This window comes from Danio rerio, chromosome 13 (genome assembly GCF_049306965.1).
Source record: "Danio rerio strain Tuebingen ecotype United States chromosome 13, GRCz12tu, whole genome shotgun sequence".
NCBI classification, from domain to species: domain Eukaryota; kingdom Metazoa; phylum Chordata; class Actinopteri; order Cypriniformes; family Danionidae; genus Danio; species Danio rerio.
The window spans coordinates 14,301,360-14,320,312 of NC_133188.1; the positions used below are offsets into that span (position 1 = coordinate 14,301,360).

The 18,953-nt window shown below is 34.3% G+C and overlaps 1 protein-coding gene across 20 annotated transcripts in view; it reads left to right on the forward strand.

Annotated features, from left to right (window-relative positions):
- The window catches only part of slc4a11 (solute carrier family 4 member 11), a 176,500-nt gene that overhangs the window by 147,442 nt on the left and 10,105 nt on the right, over positions 1 to 18,953 (forward strand). For all 20 annotated transcript variants that reach the window (XM_073919600.1, XM_073919605.1, XM_068212856.1 and 17 more), the window contains 4 exons: positions 6,248 to 6,473; positions 8,603 to 8,709; positions 15,136 to 15,301; positions 16,816 to 16,989. In XM_073919600.1, coding sequence (XP_073775701.1) covers positions 6,248 to 6,473; positions 8,603 to 8,709; positions 15,136 to 15,301; positions 16,816 to 16,989 — 673 coding nt within the window. The remainder of the gene's footprint in view (positions 1 to 6,247; positions 6,474 to 8,602; positions 8,710 to 15,135; positions 15,302 to 16,815; positions 16,990 to 18,953) is intronic.

Consider the following 18,953-nt stretch of genomic DNA (forward strand, 5'->3'; position numbering starts at 1 on the left):
TTTATCCTACGTGGCATAGATTCACCAAGGTACAGGAAATATTCCTCGGAGTTTTTGGTCCATATTGACATGATAGCATCATGCAGTTGCTGCAGATTTGTCAGCTGCACATCCATGATGCAAATCTTTCCTTCCACCACATCCCAAAGGTGCTATGTTAAATTCAGAACTGGTGACTGCGGAGGCCATTTGATACAATGAATTCATTTTCATGTTCAAGAAACCAGTCTGAGATGATTCGCACTTCATGATATGGTGTGTTATTATGCTGGAAGTATCCATCAGAAGATGGGTGGGTACACTTTGGTCATAAAGGGATGGACAAGAAAAAACTCCCCACACCATTACACCACCACTAGCCTGAACCGGTGATACAAGGCAGGATGGATCCATGCTTTTTATGTTGTTAATGCCAAATTCAGACCCTACCATCCAAATATCGTAGCAGAAATTGAGACTCATCAACCCCGGCAACATTTTTCCAATCTTCTATTGTCCAATTTTAGTGAGCCCGTGGGTTCGACGTGGTTGTGTGTTCAGAGGTGCTCTTCTGCATGCCTCGGGTCTAATGAATGGTAATTTGAGTTACTGTTGCCTTTCTATCAGCTTGAACTAGTCGAGCCATTCTCCTCTGACCTCTAGCATCAACAAGGCATTTGCAGCCACAGAACTGCCGCTCACTGGATATTCTCTTTTTTGGACCCACGTCTTGCATAATGTACAATAATGAACTTCACTACAATGACACCTTAAATATGAAATAGATTAAATAATAATACAAACAAGTGAAATTCATTCATATCTGTCAGTTTAAAAATTAGCAAATTTATAAATGATTCGACTTGAGATTAGAGTGGGACTATCAGACTATTGAATATATCTGCTGTGCTATTTTTTTCCACCAGTAATTTTATTTATCAGCAGAAAGTGCATTTGCCAATCCTATTGGCAAAAACAAGATTATAAGTAAATTCCATAACTAATCTTGATTGTTTAAACCAATCATTCAATAAAAAGTACAGAAATAAGTTACTCTTTGAAAGTTGTTCTTGCTGACAAATTCTAAACTCTTAGAAAAAAAAAAAACCCACATGCAAACATTTATTTTTTGTTTTACATAATTTAAAACTTTTTAGCTGTCCTACTGGTATAGTGATAACATTTTATCTTAGAAAGAGAATGTAAATATGATGTATTTTGAAATGAGACATTGGGCTCTATTTTGACGGTCCATGCGCAAAACGGAAAGCGCAGGACGCAAACGTTTTTAGGACGTGTCAGAATCCATATTTGCTAATTTAAGGACGGGAAAATCCGCTTTGCTCCGTGGCGCATGGTCTAAAAGGGTTGAGTTTATTTTCTTAATGAGTTATAGGTGTGTTTTGAGAATAAACCAATCAGAGTCTCATCTCCCATTCCCTTTAAGAGCCATAAGCGGATTTGCTATTTACAGGACGGTTAACCGTTTTTTATTTTACAGAAAACAGTTAAACAGGGCATCTACCGCGCAAGAATGAGAGATAATCGATCTACTTTCACTTTCGCTCTTGGATAAGAAAACCTTTATGCACAGACATCAATTAGCCTATAAATAATTAATTTCGTTTGTTAAGCGCAAATATTTCTTTCAAAACTATTTCTAAATTCAGTTCTAATTTCCTGCAAACAAATAAATGAACAATAATAAAGAAGTGTGCTCAAAAACCTGAGTTATATCCTAAAACACATGCTGTGCCCATATGGTCTAAAACCTGCAGGTGGGCAAATCTAAGCTTGTTTTTAATAAAACAAATATAAATATGGATATAATAAATAATACTGCTAATAATAAAAAAACTGAAATAATAACTGAAAAATCCTCCCGAGATGAAGAAGGCAAAAAAAAAAAAAAAACTGTGGTTTTTCATATTTATGTAGGCTAGAAAATAATATGTTTTGTAATATTTTTATCCTTTATATTTATATCCTATATATATTTGTATTATATCCTATATATATCCTTAATATTTTTTCATATGTAAAGATATTTGCGTATTGCTCTACATCTTGTGTGTAGGTGATTAAGCAGTGTGTAAGCGAGGCACAACTCTGCGCTGGAGTTTAGACCGGGTTTGTTTTGGTCTAATGAAAAATCTATTATAGTTTCTCAAAATAGCAACGCGCCTGCAGTGCGCCTCAGAACACCTTTCTTTTTAGACCAGAACGCCTATGGGCGCACATATGAGCGCAAATGCATTTGCTACATAAAGAGCGTGGTGCAACGCCTCAAAACGACTATTGTGCCAAGCTGAAACTAGCAAACAAGTATTGCGCCGCGCCTTGCACCACATTGCGCCGGGTGTATGATAGGGCCCATTGTTTTAATATTAACAGTTTTAGCAGTAAAAGTTGTTTCACAAACAACTTTCTTGTCATCGATCCCAGTTTAAGGAGCAAAAAATAATAACTTCACTTCTAGTGAATCATTTTGAAAAGTGGCAGAAAGTTGATATTTCTGCTGAATCATGTGTTGAACTGCATTCCAATCATCACAAATACTGCAGAAGACCTTCAAGGACCCTAGATTTTAATAGAGATTAATCAAGTTTGTAAAAGGATAAATCATGGTTTGGGGTTACATTCAGTATGAGTGCAAGAAATCGGCAGAGTGGATGGCAACATCAACAGTCTGAGGCATCAAGACATTTGTGCTGCCCAATACATGGGTGGAAATCTCTCTTGTGTTTTCCACGCAAATTCTGCTCTTGAGTTTTCTAATTCTTACACCAAGTTTCTTTCAAATGCTGCTGCTTCTTTGCCATCTTGTTCAGACACTGCACAACTTGCTGACTTGTCATTTTGCCTTAAATGAAGTTGCTCCTCTTAAATCGAAGAGGTCTAGGGTCAGTTCAATTCCTCAGCCCTGGTTAAATTCATCTACCCGTATTCTCAGGCAAGAGTGCAGAAGGGCTGAGCACAGGTAGAAAAGGGATGGGCTTCAGGTTTCCTACCAGATTTTAAAAGTCTGCTTAAATTCATATCAAGACTCGTTCAATGGGGCTAAATCTAAATATTTTTCAAATTTGATTACTAAAAGTGCAAGTAAGCCAAAAGTTCTTTTTTAACCTATTAATTCAGTGAATGCTCTGTTCCTGTTATCAATCTGGGGACGTGCATAAAGTTCTCTGACGTTTTTGCTCAGAAAATACAAGTTATTAAATCACACCTCTTTCCCACCAACATAGATCACTATAATTCGGTCCCTCAATCCAGCAGTTATAGAAATTTTCAGCCTGTATCGTTTTCTCAGCTACTTAATACAATTTCTCAGATGAAACTCACCTTGTCCTTCAGATGTACAGCCTTGCCGTCTATTTAGAGAGGTTTTAGATACAATCTGCCCTTCCCTCTGAATAAACTTGGTTTTTCCAGACGTCTTTAAACATGCTTTATTATTATTTATTTTTTGGTAAAATATAAGTATTTCATATAAGCCACTTCTTATACCAAATAGACTAGACTGATGAGCCTATTAAAAAAACTAAATTCTATAAACATTTTGTTCAAAATATAGGTCTATTCTTTGTACAGGCAAGCATGAACCCAGAGTATGCTACTGAATACTTATTATATTATGTACTACAGTAAACTGTATTCAGTCCCACAAATCAAAAACCTGAATTAAATTCAATTTGTTTTAGATAATTTATTAACACATTAACAAATAAAAGAATTGAATTAAATGAAATTCATTTCAAATAAATAATTAACACATTAACAAATTCTGAAAATACGAGTATATCTTTTTATTGTGTTTGTAAGACTGCTCTTCTAAAAACCAAGGATTTTGAAAGTGTATCTGTATTTTTAATAGTACATAATACTGACTAATATTATGTTCATTATGTACATAATAGTACAATTATATTTTTTCATGCAACAAAAATTACAAGCACCATGTTTGCATTGGAAGCTTGCATACACATTTTTGTTTATTGCATAACTACCGTAATGAGTAGTATTAATAATCTTAGTATATTAATACAGCTTGTTACCAAATTAATTTGGTCATTGTATTGTAAATGTAGAATTTGTCCTTTGTATATATGAATTCAAATATCTTTGTGAGGGATCTCAAAAGTTTTGATGGAAGGCAAACATCTTTACTATGGCAGGCAAGAATCTTTGCGAGAGAATGCAAAAGTTTGCTAGAAAAAGTGTGCGAGAGAATGCATACATGTAAAAAAAAAGTTTTTTTTCCTTCCACCCAATTACTTTTCCTCCCACCTGTTTTTCCACCACTACCGCATTCATTTAGGCGCTTATGTAAAAAATAAAATAAATAGGTTTTATAGCACACTGCTTTCCGCATCTGGGGCCTCATGTACGAAGACTTGCGTGGAAATCTTACTAAAACATTGCGTACGCACAAAGCTGTAAATGTGCGTACGCAGAAAAAAATTCAGATGTATGAAACACTGCGTACGCCGAATCTCACGCATATTCTTTTGTACATCTAAATGAACGTGAAACTGAGCGCAACATGCACGAGCACAAAACCCCTCCCTGCCTCCTCTCCCGTATGAATATGCTAATGACTATGCTAATGGCAAAACCCAACGAAAAAGCAATGGCAAAAGCAAGCAAAAAGAGAAACTTTGAACAGAATGTGAATTGGAGGTGCTGCTTTCGGAGGTAGACCGGAGAAAAGCGGTGTTATTTGCAAGTTTGTTCTTCGGAGTTAACAACAAAAGAAAAAATGATTAATAGAGTAGAGTAGAGAATAGAGTGGGAGAGTTTAGCTGATGCGGTTAACACAGTTGGGTCTGAACATCGCACTGAGTGCATTAATAAAAGAAATAGTGTGGTTTATATCTGTAAAATGTTGCAGGATGCTTAACAGTCTCAGTGGCGCTACTCGTAAGACGCATGTGATCATGACTTGACACGTTCGAGCATGAACTCGGCTCGAATCCAGCGTCTGATGAACTCTTTCTTGTTTTTTCCCCCGCTACATATCAGATTTTGCCAACTATTTATCACGAGAAAGACAAGTAGGAATCATCAATAAGTTCATATCAATAAGCATCATATTGTATTTGCACATTTATTGAATGGAAATGTTTCTGATTTACGCATGCAAATTCATCTTCAGATAGTGTCTTTATAGCAATGTGCAGATTACATTGGGAAAACAGGCGACTGCTGCAAATTGTGCTTTAATGTTTAGCTGGTCAAATGTATGGTATGGAAACCTTATATACCTGCTGAACCCGTATCATACAGCTGCCATTGCAAGGCTCAGACACTTTGTAGAGAGGAATTTAACACAACTGCCTCTAGGAGTCACCAATGGAAATAAAACAGACACGCACAAAAAAATGTGCGTACGCCTGCCAGAAAGCTGCCGTGAACCTGCGCACATTCCCACGTTCAGTTCATTGTTAGTAAATCCAAACGTGAGCGATTCTGAGCGTGAAACCTGGCGTACGCAAAGTTTTTGTGCGTACGCAGCGTTGATACATGAGGCCCCTGGTGTGTCAACTTGACAATGCTATGTTTGGTTGATAATTTCCAGTGGCTGAAAACTCCCTGCTAAAAACACATCATCACATCATTTTTTTCTTTGAGTAATCGTAAATATGAGCAAAAAGTATTGGTTGATACTATTAGTAGTAAACAAAATTCCATAAAATTTCTATAACTAAACAGTCATTAATTGTGATCAGAATTTGGAATGAGTGAATGAATGAATGAATGAATAATAACATGTAACGTGTTTAAACCAGTTATTTAATACAGATGTTGTGCAGAAAAGATGTTATGCTTTGAAAATCCTTAAATCGAATGTATTTTATACAATGTTACGCATAATATTTTGTATAATAAAATATATAGTAAATGTTGATTTTAAACTTAAATATATTGCACTTTTTAAGCAGTCAAAGAATAATTCCACAATACTAAATATATTGAAGTTTTTATTCATTGTTATATAAATTTACTAAAATAATTTTAGTAGTAAAGTTTATCAGTTGTTTGACTTCAAACCAAGTGATTTTGTCTATAAAGGAGAATTACCTAATTCTTTTTTGTCAGTGTTTCTTTTTAACATTTATTCAGAAAAACACAGGTCCATGTAATGTAAATGTAAATATGTAACACAATGCAAACACTGCTTCTAGGCACACATACACTGTATGCTCTACACTCATTTTGACCTGCTTTTGCAGTATATGAATGGTGATCTTGAGATGTTCTTCCACAGTCTTTCACGATAATTATCACGCCCCCACTCTGGCCAACGGGAGCGCGGCGGAGCTGAACCGCATCAGCGGCAGTGTCCATTTAGGAGAGCTGAACCAGACCGAGGCCGGACCCGTATCTCTCCCAGAATCCTTCATTCTGTGCACACGGGCACGACCGCTCCTCTGCCTGCTGCTCATGATGGGCACACTGTGGGTGGGATACACTCTCTACCAGTTCAGGAGAAGGTGAGCAGATCCCCCCATTCCACACACATACTTGTATATGTGGTTTATGTGGACTCTCCATGGGCATAATGCACAAATGCAAAAAAAAAAAAAAAACGTATTATATGTCCTAACCCTACCCCTAAATCCAAACTTCACATAAAACAGCAAATATTGATGTCAAAAGGCCCTGTTAGTTACGTTTTTTTAAGCATTTTGAACAATGAAGACATGTATCATGTCCTTGTAAGTCTCCTTTATATAGTACAAGTTGGTCATACCCATGTCATTGTACAATTTACCCTTGTGTTACAATTCTATATCATATAAAGTAGTACACACACACTTGTACAGCTATGTTTATGTGGACTTCCCATAGATGTGATGATGTTTGTACTGTACAGACTTTGATTCTGTTCCCCTACCCCAACCCTACACTTAAAACCAAACCTCACAGGAAACAATCTGCATTTTTACACTTTATAAATAAGATTTATGAGCATTTTTCTCATGGAAACCAAAAAATGACCCACAAGGTTCAAATTGACTGGTAATGCTATACTTGTGGGGACATTTGGTTCCCACAACATAAGGAGTACAAGCTACACATGTACACACACACAAGTGAAGGTGAAGAGGGTAAAAAAAAACAACGGTAGCACTTTAGAATAATGATCCAAGTGTTATTAGTTATTTTATTGTGTTACCAAAATCACTAATATTTTGATATAACACGTTTTTTAAAAATGTTACTCTGTTTATGTATGCAAATTTGGCTTTATTAAATTAAATGTGTGCTAATTTGTATATAAAATATATGTCTAGCACAAAAAAAATAAAAATCTGAACATTTGGGTGAGGTCAGGTTTAAAATTCTTGTTTTATTTATTTATTTTCTTTTCAGCTTAGTCCCTTTATTAATCTTGGGTCTCCACAGCGGAATAAACCACCAACTTATTCAGCATATGTTTTAAGCAATGGATGGCCTTCCAGCTGCAACCCATCACTGGGAAACACCCATAAGCTCTAATTCACACATATACACTAAGGACAATTTAGCTTACTCTATTCACCTATATCACATCTTTAGACTTGTGGGGTAAACCGGAACACCCGGTGGAAAGAAAGAACAGGCAAACTCCACACAAAAATGCCAACTGGCCCCGCCGAGGCGCGAACCAGTGACCTTCTTGTTGTGCAGTGACAGTGCTACCCCTTGCACCACCGCGCCGCTCCTTATTTATTTATTTTTACATAAATGAGCCAAAGATTTTTACAATGGGCATTTTGAAATCTTTTTTCATCACTTTTCAGAAAATACTGCAATCATAAAATATTTTTTTTGCAAAAATAAAAATCCACAAGTTTCTAAATGTGGACAGGTCAGTGGCTCAGTGGTTAGCACTATTGGCTCACAGCAAGAAGGTAACTGGTTCAAGTCCCAGCTGGGTCAATTGGCATTTCTGTGTGGAGTTTGCATGTTCTCCCTGTGCTTGTGTGGGTTTCCTCCTGGTGCTCCGGTTTTCCCCACAGTTCGAAAACATGCACTATAGGGTAATTGAGTAAACTAAATTGGCCGTAGTGTATATGTGTGAATTAGAGCTTATGGGTGTTTCCCAGTGATGGGTTGCAGCTGGAAGGCTATCCATTGTGTAAAACATATGCTGGACCCCTGATGATTAAAGGTACTTACACAAAGAAAAATGTATGAATGAAAAAAATATTAACTCTACAAGTTTCTAAATGTTAAATATTAAACTGTTGTATATGGTCAGACAAATGATGTATGTACAAATCTCTTTATAAAAACATGTTATGAATAAAAGAGTTATGCATAAAACTGCACATTTTAGTGTATGTAGGAGCTGCTGAAATGATTCATGGCTCAGTACTGTAGAAAAAAAAAACATATTGAGACAATGACATTTAAAAATATGGTTCGTAATTAAACTCTACAGATAAAAATTCATATAGTTCAATAAAAGGATTATTTTTGGATGATTTATTTTTATTGAGCTTTAAAAATCACTGCATTAGAAGGCCAAAAATATGACAGCTGCTTCAAAAAGCAGTTTTACCTGCAGTGTCTCTCCTTAAAGAGTGTTAGAAGACTGTTTTGACAGTCGCTTCTTTGCATTTTCTCCCGGCAGTCCATTTCTGCATGTGAAGATGAGAGAGATTCTGTCTGACTGTGCTCTGCCCATCTCCGTGCTCGTCTTCTCCTATGTGGGATCTTACGTCTTCAACGACATTGCCTGTGAGTCTGTCACACCGTTTGTGTTGGTATTTGTGTTGCACACATTCTGACACTAACACTCATGTGCTAACATCTAACATTACAACTAGTCAATATAGTTTTAATCTCGGCTACTTAATCTGTTGTAGCCACAGCATTGGATGTTATATATTTGTTTATTTTAATTGTATATATATATATATATATATATATATATATATATATATATATATATATATATATATATAGTTGAAGTCAGAATTATTTTATATCATCAATTATTTCTTTTTTTTTGATGTTTAACAGAGCAGGGAAATTTTCACAGTATCTCTGATAATATTTTTTCTTCTGGAGAAAGTCTTATTTGTTTTATTTTGGCTAGAATAAAAGCAGTTCTTAATTTTTTAAAATTATTATTTAAAAAAAAAAAATCGAAATTATTAGCCCTTTTAAGCTATATTTTTTTTCGATAGTCTACAGAACAAACTACCGTTATACAATAACTTGCCTAATTACCCTAACCTGCCTAGTTAACCTAATTAACCTAGTTAAGCCTTTAAATGTCACTTTAAGCTATAAGATATCTATTAAATAATCTAGTAAAATATTATGTACTGTCATCATGGCAAATATAAAATAATTCATTTGTTAGAAATGAGTTATTAAAACTATTATGTTTAGAAATGAGCTGAAAAAGTCTTCTCTCCGTTAAACAGAAATTGGGGAAAAATAAACAGGGGCTAATAATTCAGGGGGGCTAAAAATAATTCTGACTTCAACTGTATATATGCATGGGCAAGGTACTTGAAATCTTTAGTTTTCCTAATTTTTGAAGGATACTCATCTTTCTATTAATTTATTGGTAATATCAACCAAAATGGGTTGCTTTTGTTATTTTTATGTGCACATTTTATTATATTATATTTTATTTTATTTTTATTTTTATTTTTATTTAATTTTATTTTAACCCATGTAAATAAAGGGGTTGTTCTCCAGATAACTTTACTGATTTTTTTATTTATTTATTTATTATTATTATTATTATTATTATTATTATTATTATTATTGTTATTTTGCATAAAATATGAAGCATTTTAAATTTATGTTATTTTATGTGTTTATTTTATTTTTTTGCTAATTTATTGTATTTTTTATTTTTTATTAAAAAATATTTATTTTATTTTTAACCCATTTAAATAAATGGTTTGTTCTTCAGAAATGTTTTTCTTTTGCATAAAATAACCAGCATGATAGGTGCCTTTTGTTATTTTATGTGCATATTATATTATATTATATTATATTATATTATATTATATTATATTATATTATAATATATTATTATATTTATTTTATTTCAATATATTAGCTTTTTATGTGCATTTTATTTATTTATTTTTTATTTATTTTATTGATGTTTTTTTATTTTTTTATTTGTATTTTTTGCAATATCAAGCCAAAGACATTTTTTTTGTTTTATATTTTCTTATTTTTTGGTTTATTTTATGTTTTTATTTTATAAAAAAATAATACATGGTTTGTTTATTTTAATTGTATTCATTTCACTATTTAGTTTTCAGTTATACTTATATAATAGTCATGCTTTTGTTTCGATCCTGTTAATGTTTTTTTTTGTGAGTCAATTCATGTTAGATTTTAAGCAAATCAAAAAGAAAATCAAAAGCATTCATAATGATAAAGCACCTTTATTATGTAAATGTCTTAATCATATTGCTGGATTATCTTCAACATGTCAAAAATGCAGCATTTCTAGTAGCAATTTGAAAATGACATGCAAATAGCAGTGAAGATTTAAGAGAATTAGTCAAATTTTTGGCTCAGATTGTGTTTAAGAAGGCTTGCCAAAGTGGATACCCTACCAATAAACACACAGACACACACATACACACACTGCCTGTTCTTTCCTTTTCTTAATGCCAGCACAGCACAGCAAAACCACTCGCTCCGACTATCAGTACATTATTCCTGGGGCTCGTCTGCCGTTCATCAGTTCGGTGTGGGAGTTTAACTTTGTTATCAGAGTGAGATTTGACTTCTTACCTCAGGCGCTTTAAGCATTCACTCAGAAGAGGCTCATATTCACAATTAGATCAAATCGCAGCCTTTCTATAAAAGGCTGATTTTGCAGAAATTGTCCCAAACATTGGCACCGGTGTGGTGTGCTTACATATACTGTGTTCACCTCATTTATCTGCATTTCCACATCCAGCAAAATATTTTTCTTCTAAATTATCTGTACATTTGGACTAATTTTACAAATATCAATGTGCAGACCTTTTAAGCATTACAATATAAAGGAATTGTAGCTTTCATGATGCATTTAAAATCTGTAAATTTACATGTTTTGCATTTAAACAATTTTCAAGAGTTCACACTTAGCAGATGATAGATTATAAAGCGTGTTTAGCATGCTGTCCCGGAAGAGAGCCCTGAGCTTGTAAGATCCTTGAACACAGGACTCAACCCATTACAGGTTGAGCTCAGGTAGATCTTGAGAACTTCCCTGCTGTAGCAGCTAATGAACAGATAGTGATTGCTCTTAAGAGATAACTACTTACTAGGCGTAAGTCTATGGTGCCGATCTGAATTAGTCAATTAACTTGAGTTGTATGTTTAGGGAAACCCACGTGAGCACGGGGAGAACATGTAAACTCTGCACAGAAATGTCGGCTGGCTTGGTAAGGACTAGAACCAGTGACATTCTTGCTGTGAGGCAACAGAGCTAAACACTGGGCCACCGTGCCACCCATCTAGGAAAGAAGGAGTAGGGGTGGAGGGTGGGGTCCTCATAACGAAGATGGCTGTTATATGGAACTTAGGGTAAGCACATGATCCTCTCAAAATTAGTTTATAAAAAAATCTCACTTATACAGCAATCATAACTAAATATTTTTTAAGCTACAGCCATACTTTATTCTATTTACATCTTATTATTAATGATCAAATGTGAGGGAAAAATCCAAGATTTGAAGATTACCATGGTACTTACATGTTTTTATTACTCAAAAACTGAAATTCTTTTAAATTTCAAATTACACATGAACCAAACCAACATTTTAAATTGTTCATGTGGATTATCTATTTATTCCAAACTAAATAAAAACAGTCTGAAAAGTTTTAAAGCAACAAAAATCATTAGATTAATAATAATTTAGCTGCCATAAATGTAAAATGAGATTATTAATGTTTAACGCTGTGATGTTTTTTTATTTTTTATTTACTGTACACATAATCAAGGGCCAAGCTAGGTGGTGCCACTACCACCATAGACACAATCACAGCCACTTTGCTCATAAAAATGTGTTAGATATGGGGAAATGCTACATGCATTTAAAAATAAAACATTTTGGTTCTATTATTTCATGCACGATATTACAAAAATAACTTTTGCTCACAAAGCTGGAAGGTCATCCGCAGCACAATACATATGCTGTATAAGTTGGTGGTTCATTCCGCTGTGGTGACCACAGATTAATAAAGGGCAGGGCTGCCAACTAGTCACACAATTGAATAGTATTCTCATGCTCTCAGGCCACACATCTATTTTCTCACGCAGAAAAATCATCCCAGTGAAATATTTTTTCCCGTTATAATAAAGATGGTTTTAAAGACTTTTAGCGTTATTTAAAGGTGTTATTCTCTATGTGCAACCAAACCAATGCTGGTGAAAGTAATGTAATCAAAAACAAACTGACGCATGTGCGCAGAAAACATACCTGTGCGCCTCTCGCACTGCTCCTGCTTGACGTTGACATGCTGCTCATGTTCCCACTCACAGTATGGATCTCAGTTTTGAACATGCATGCCGAAAAAAATGTTCGCTGCTTACACACCGCTTTTGCGTTGTGCTACAGGTGTTGTGCCGAGAAACGCACCTTTGCTGTGAAATCGGCGGCTTTCATAGACTTTCATTGGGAATCTCATTCATTAAATCAAAGGCCATAACTGATTAAAAAGTAATATGATTATATCTTGATGGATAAAGCAAAAACAGTAAGTGAAACGCATTTTAAAACGCACTAGGTTTACAAATAAGTGTAAAAAACAAATCTGTAATCTTCTATAAGGGATGGGTTCACTCTAATTAGTATCATAATGCTGTTATTAAAAAATGATCAATTTAAGTTAATAGATGCGCATTTCAGAGGTGTTGGATTTTATGGCAGGGGTATCTGCTTTTTATGTACAGGTGTCGGTACGCTGTGAGTTTTGGAAGTCGGCGAAACTAAAGTTTAAATAGTATGATGATGATCTTATTTTGACTAAGTATAGCCCGATAGATTTTTGTATGAAGCAGAAAGGAAGGATGAATTCAGGGAATTTAGACTTAATAAACCTAATTTATGGCCCTGAGTCGAGTCTAAGACAACAAAACACATAATTCTACAAAACATATTTTTGTGTTCTATACAATTGTCTATAGAATTTAATTCTTATGAAATTCATATTTAATTATTAATCTTCCTTCAGCTTAGTCTCTATTTTCGAGGTCGCCACAGCGTAATGAACTGCCAGGTGTTCTGGCAAATGTTTTATGCTGCGGATGCCCTTCCAGCCACAACCTAGTACTGGGAAACACCCATACACACTCTTATACACACACACTCATACACTATGGCCAATTCAGTTCATCAATTACCCTATAGCACATGTGTTTGGACTTGTAGAGGAAACCAGAGCAGCTGGAAGAAACCCCCGGCAAAACAGGGAGAACATGCAAACTCCACACAGAAACGCCAACTGGACCAGCTGGGACTTACACCAGTGACCTTCTTGCTGTGAGGTCACAGTGCTAACCACTGAGACCCTATGCTGTCGTGAATTTAATATATTTATACAAAAGATTTCTTAATTGATCTTTGCATATCACTTCAGTTACATTAGTTACATTTAGAATAGATTTTTTTCTTTTATTTATTTAAAACAGAATAATCGTAAAACAGTGATAATACTCTTATTTATAATAAATATTTTCTAAAAAATATTCATTAAAATTATATTTTTACAATCTATATATATATGTATAAAAATAAATGGGGGCGTGGCGTTGTGTGGGGGCATGGCTTGAGTCATAGGGGCAGGGCAAAAATTCCCACTCCAAGCTAAAACCAAAAGATGGCAGCCCTGATTAAGAGGACAAAGCCGGAAAAAAATGAATAAATGAATTTTGCTCACAACTAAAGGTTTATAAAACATAGTCCAAAAGCAGTTATTACAAATCTCACACCAATTCAAATCATTTTGACTATGAATTTCTTTGAACTCTATGAATTTTTATTATGATTTGCTTATCTCCCAATGACAACCCAATCCGTGGGTTTAGTGGTGAAGTTTGGTGCCACACCTTCTTTTTAAAATTTGTACATTTTCGTACGCCTGAATATGAATTTGTACAAATTATAAACAGTTTAGCTGCTAAACTGTCAAAATCTAAAATAGTTATGTTTCCTTGTGGCCAAAACTTAACTTTTGAAAGATAATTGCACATTCAAATAAATGCAATCAATCGACCGACCAACCTACTGTACCTACCAACCTTACTACCAACCAGCCTGCCTGCCTGCCAGCCAACCAACCAATCTTAAAATGCTTTAAAACAGGGATCACCAAAATTGTTGCTGGAGGGCCGGTGCCCTGCAGATTTTAGCTCCAACCCTAATCAAATATACCTGAACAAGCTAATCAAGCTCTTACTAGGTATACTTGAAACACCCAGGCAGGTGTGTTGAGGCAAGTTGGAGCTAAACCCTGCAGGTACATCGGCCCTCCAGGACCGAGATTGGTGACCCCTGGTCTAAAAGCTTGGGACAACAAAGCATTGTGTTTTTGCATATGTGTATGACCACAGAGCATTATTAGGAAAACAAAATAAATAAAAGTAGACAAAACTCCTTCATACCTTTTCATGAACATTGATGTTTTTGTTTTGTCTTGTTTCCTGTAAATGTAAGATAATTCATTTAATCTTTCTACAGCTCCTATAAAAATATCACCACTTTTAATATTAATTATGGTTTTAATATTTGATTTAAAAGCAGTCAGTTTTAGCCAGAATTTTAAACATCCAAAAACAAATGACACTTCCTGACTTGCTTAGTTAAGACAAATTGTCTTGCTTCACTTTGAAACCATTTATAGATAAGAGTATATGAGTAAAAATAAAGGCAGCCCCGCCACATGAAACTCTACGCTTATGATCCTCTTTGAAGTTTTTAATACTCAGTAGCATAATGAATGCTTTGGACATCTTGGTTCGTGCCCTTTTTTTCTGTAGCTTTTTTTTCTAAATAAGCAATAGAGATTTTGCTGCTAAAAAGAAAAAAAAATCAGTTCTGACTCAGTGTATACTATCAATTTAATCACAGTGTGGTGGATGGTCTGTTTATTAGAGAGTTTGTAATGGTTTGTGTGTCATATTCTCTTTTCCAGTGCCGGTGTTTAACTTCCATGAAGGTCCGGTGTTTCAAGTAGCCCCTTTGGATAAGCTGACAGGAGCGAGTGTCCTCAGTGCGATGGGTCTAGGCTTCCTCCTCTTTCTCCTCATCTTCATTGACCAGAACATCGTAGTTTCACTCACAAATGCACCGGAAAACAGGTCTCTAGAAATAAGTTTCCTCTCATATGAGAATTATATACAGATTACTAAAATTTAGCCAACTTGAATTCAAACCTACAGACTACAAATATTTTTACATATACAGAATTATTAGCCCCTCTTTGAATTTTTATTTTTATTTTTTTATATTTCCCAAATTAGGTTTAAGAGAGGAATGACATTTTCACAGTATCTCCTATAATATTTTTTCTTCTGGAGATAGTTTTATTTGTTTTATTTTGGCTAGAATAAAAGCAGTTTTTAATTTTTGAAAAACATTTTAAGGTCAAAATTATTCGCCCATTAAGCTATATTTATTTTTGATAGTCTCCAGAACAAACAATACAATAACTTGCCTGAATACCCTAATCTGCCTAGTTAACCTAATGAACCTAGTTAAGACTTTAAATGTCACTTTAAGCTGTATAGAAGTATCTTGAAAAAATATCTAGTCAAATATTATTTACTTTCATCATGGCAAAGATAAAATATTATCTAGAAATTAGTTGTTAATTTATTATGTTTAGAAATGTTGAAAAAAATGTTCTCTCCGTTAAACAGAAATTGGGGAAAAATAAACAGGTCACTAATAATTCAGAGGGACTAATAATTCTGACTTCAACTGTATATATACAGTTATATACAATGTATATGTATATATACATATACATATATATATATATATACATGTATATATACAACTCACTGTGCATTAACTAATGAAGCACAACTTTAGATATTAATAATGCTTTAGTTCATGTTGAACCATGATTAATAAATGCTTTACAAGATTATTCATACTTAGTTCATACTTAGCTTATTTAAAAACTTTACTAACACTAACTAATGGACCATTATTCTAAAGTGTTACCACAGGGATTATTAATAATCATTGTTAGAAAATCATGAGCTTATTAAAGGGATAGTTTACACAAAAAATTTTTATTCATTTTATTTTAATTAAATCATTCACACATCCTTGACTTGTTCCAAAAAGTTTTTTTTTTATTTGTTCTATTGAACACAAAAGACACAATGATTCATATTGCAAATCTGAAACCATTAACATCCATATTTGAAAAAACAGATAGCATGGAGGTCAATGGTTACAGGTTTACTTTACAGATTCTTTTATATCATTTTTGAAATGACCCTTCAAAATCTTGAAGGAATCTTTAAAAATCTTTTTTTCAGCGTTCTTTGATAAACAGAAAGTTCAGAAGAACAAAGTGTATTTGGTAAACCATTTTGTAATATTGTAAGTGTTTTTACTATCACTTTTGATCAGTTTAATTTAAATAAATAAATTCATTCTTTTGTTGGGTTGTACATTATTAGATAACAATTCATAGCTCTTTAAATGTTGAAATCTTATTCTTCTATATTAAAAAGAAAAATACATATTGCATATTATGATTAAAATTCACCACAAATTCACTTTGCACTTGGTTAAGAAAGCAGATCAGACTGTGGTTTTAGAGTCCTGACACTGTGTGTGTGTGTGTTTGCCACAGGTTACTGAAGGGCACGGCGTATCACTGGGACCTGACTCTGTCTGGCTTGATTAATATTTTGATGTCTGTGCTGGGCTTGCCGTGGATGCACGCTGCCTTCCCACACTCCACTCTGCACGTGCGACAGCTGGCCATCGTGGAGGAGCGGGTGGAGGGAGGACACCTTTACGAGACGTGAGCACACACACTGCACACAAACAAGCCCTGTGCTCGCAAACAATCACAGCCGCAATCAGTCGGAGCAGCACAACCGTCACTCAGTTTTCCGGATGTTATCCCTGTTTTCTTTAAGATGTAATATAAAGCTCTGCTGTCCACAGAAATTTCAGCTCAAAACATACCTATAGCCTAGTCAAATTTGCCACTCTCTTGGTGTAAGCAAAAGCACACATTTTTGATGTGCGTCCATTTAAATGCAAATGAGCTGCTGCTTTCCAGAAGAGGGTGGAGCCTTTATGCGCTGTTCTGACAGAAACAACAAAACAGCTGAATCTGCAGCCAAATAAATGCAAAAAAAAGGTGAGAAAGATGGTGAGAAAGAGGTGGAAACTTAAATCAGGACATTTCCAAACAGTTAATTTGACTATAGACATCTCATTGACCCATGAACATTTCCTTTTAGTTATCAAACTATTTCATAACTTTAACAAGAGGCAATTCAATCATAACTTGATAATAAAACAGCTTTTATAACGTTATTTATCAATATGTTGCTCTTTTTGGATTCTCAGAAGTGATAGAAATTAAAAATATAAACAGGAAATACGTTGGGACCATTGTTTTTGTTTACATCCCTCAAAATGGTCTATAAGGATAATTAAGCAAATTAAACACATCAACATGTTGTTGTTTCTGTTTAGATGTGTGGCGTTTGTAATTAAACATTGTAAAAAGATTCTCTTATTATTAAAGAACGTTTTAAAGGGATAGTTTAACCCAAAATTAAACTTTTTTAAAATTTACTCACTGAATGCTTGCTAGTGGTTCCAAACCTTTATGAGTTTTTATTATGTTTAACACAAAAGAAAATATTTTGAAGAAAGCTGAAAAATTGTCACAATTCAGTTTCATAGTAGGAAAAACAAATACTATAGAGGTCAATGGTTACAGGTTTCCAACTTTCTTCTAAATATCTTCTTTAATGTTCAACAAAAGTAAGAAAGTCAAACAGGTTTGGAAAAAGGTGACAAAATTATGACAGAATTTTCAGTTTTGGTTGAACTATGCCTTTGAAAGTTTGTCACCAGACTATTCATTTTATAATAAATGGGCATTTTTGAAATTCGCAAATTGTGCATTTTGGAATTTTGATTATGAAATCAGAACACAGCAGTGTTGGTGTTGACTCGTCCGTGTTGAACTGGTGTAGCAGTCTGGCATAAAATGTATTTTGCATAAACTAACATTCTTTGGCACGTTTTCTTCAAAAATAAAAGTCAACTACAATGTCCTCATTGGCTTGAATGTTGGGAGTCTATGGAGCCATTTATTTTGGGTTCACACCAAATGTAAATTGAAGTATTCACGCAAGCAAATTGTTTACAAAGTCATTAGCACCTTTCACACTATGATACCGGTAAATCTGGAAAATTTCTGGAATGACTTTACTGGTAAATTAAAAAAGCGCTGACAACACAGGCAAGGACGTTCCGGAAATGACCATTAACACATCCATTCCAAAATACCAGTAAATTCTGACACATTAACCAGGAATGACCTCTAAACGGCTAAACATAGAGGAACACTTTGAATGTCGAGATGTACGTAATATGTGTTTGTGCTGGCGCTCCCCGGAGCACTTCTTCACGTGCACACACATCACTCAGCTGAAGCAGAGCTTGAAGGTAAACAGACAGTGGTTTATCAGCAGCATTTTATTAATAATTTTTGCCGCAGTTGGCATTAATATTGAACATAGAAACGTTATTTGACTAACGGCACGGATGTACAGCAGCATTCCGACAAATCACCGGTAATGTTACACTTTCTCTTTTTGGAAAATTGCCTGAATGAATTTACTGGTATTGTCAAAAAGGGCCTGTTCACACATGATACCTTTCCGGAAAATTGACGGTAATTTTCCAGAAAGGTCTGATGTGTGAAATGGGCTAATGAATAAAGGTGATTTTTTTCTAGGC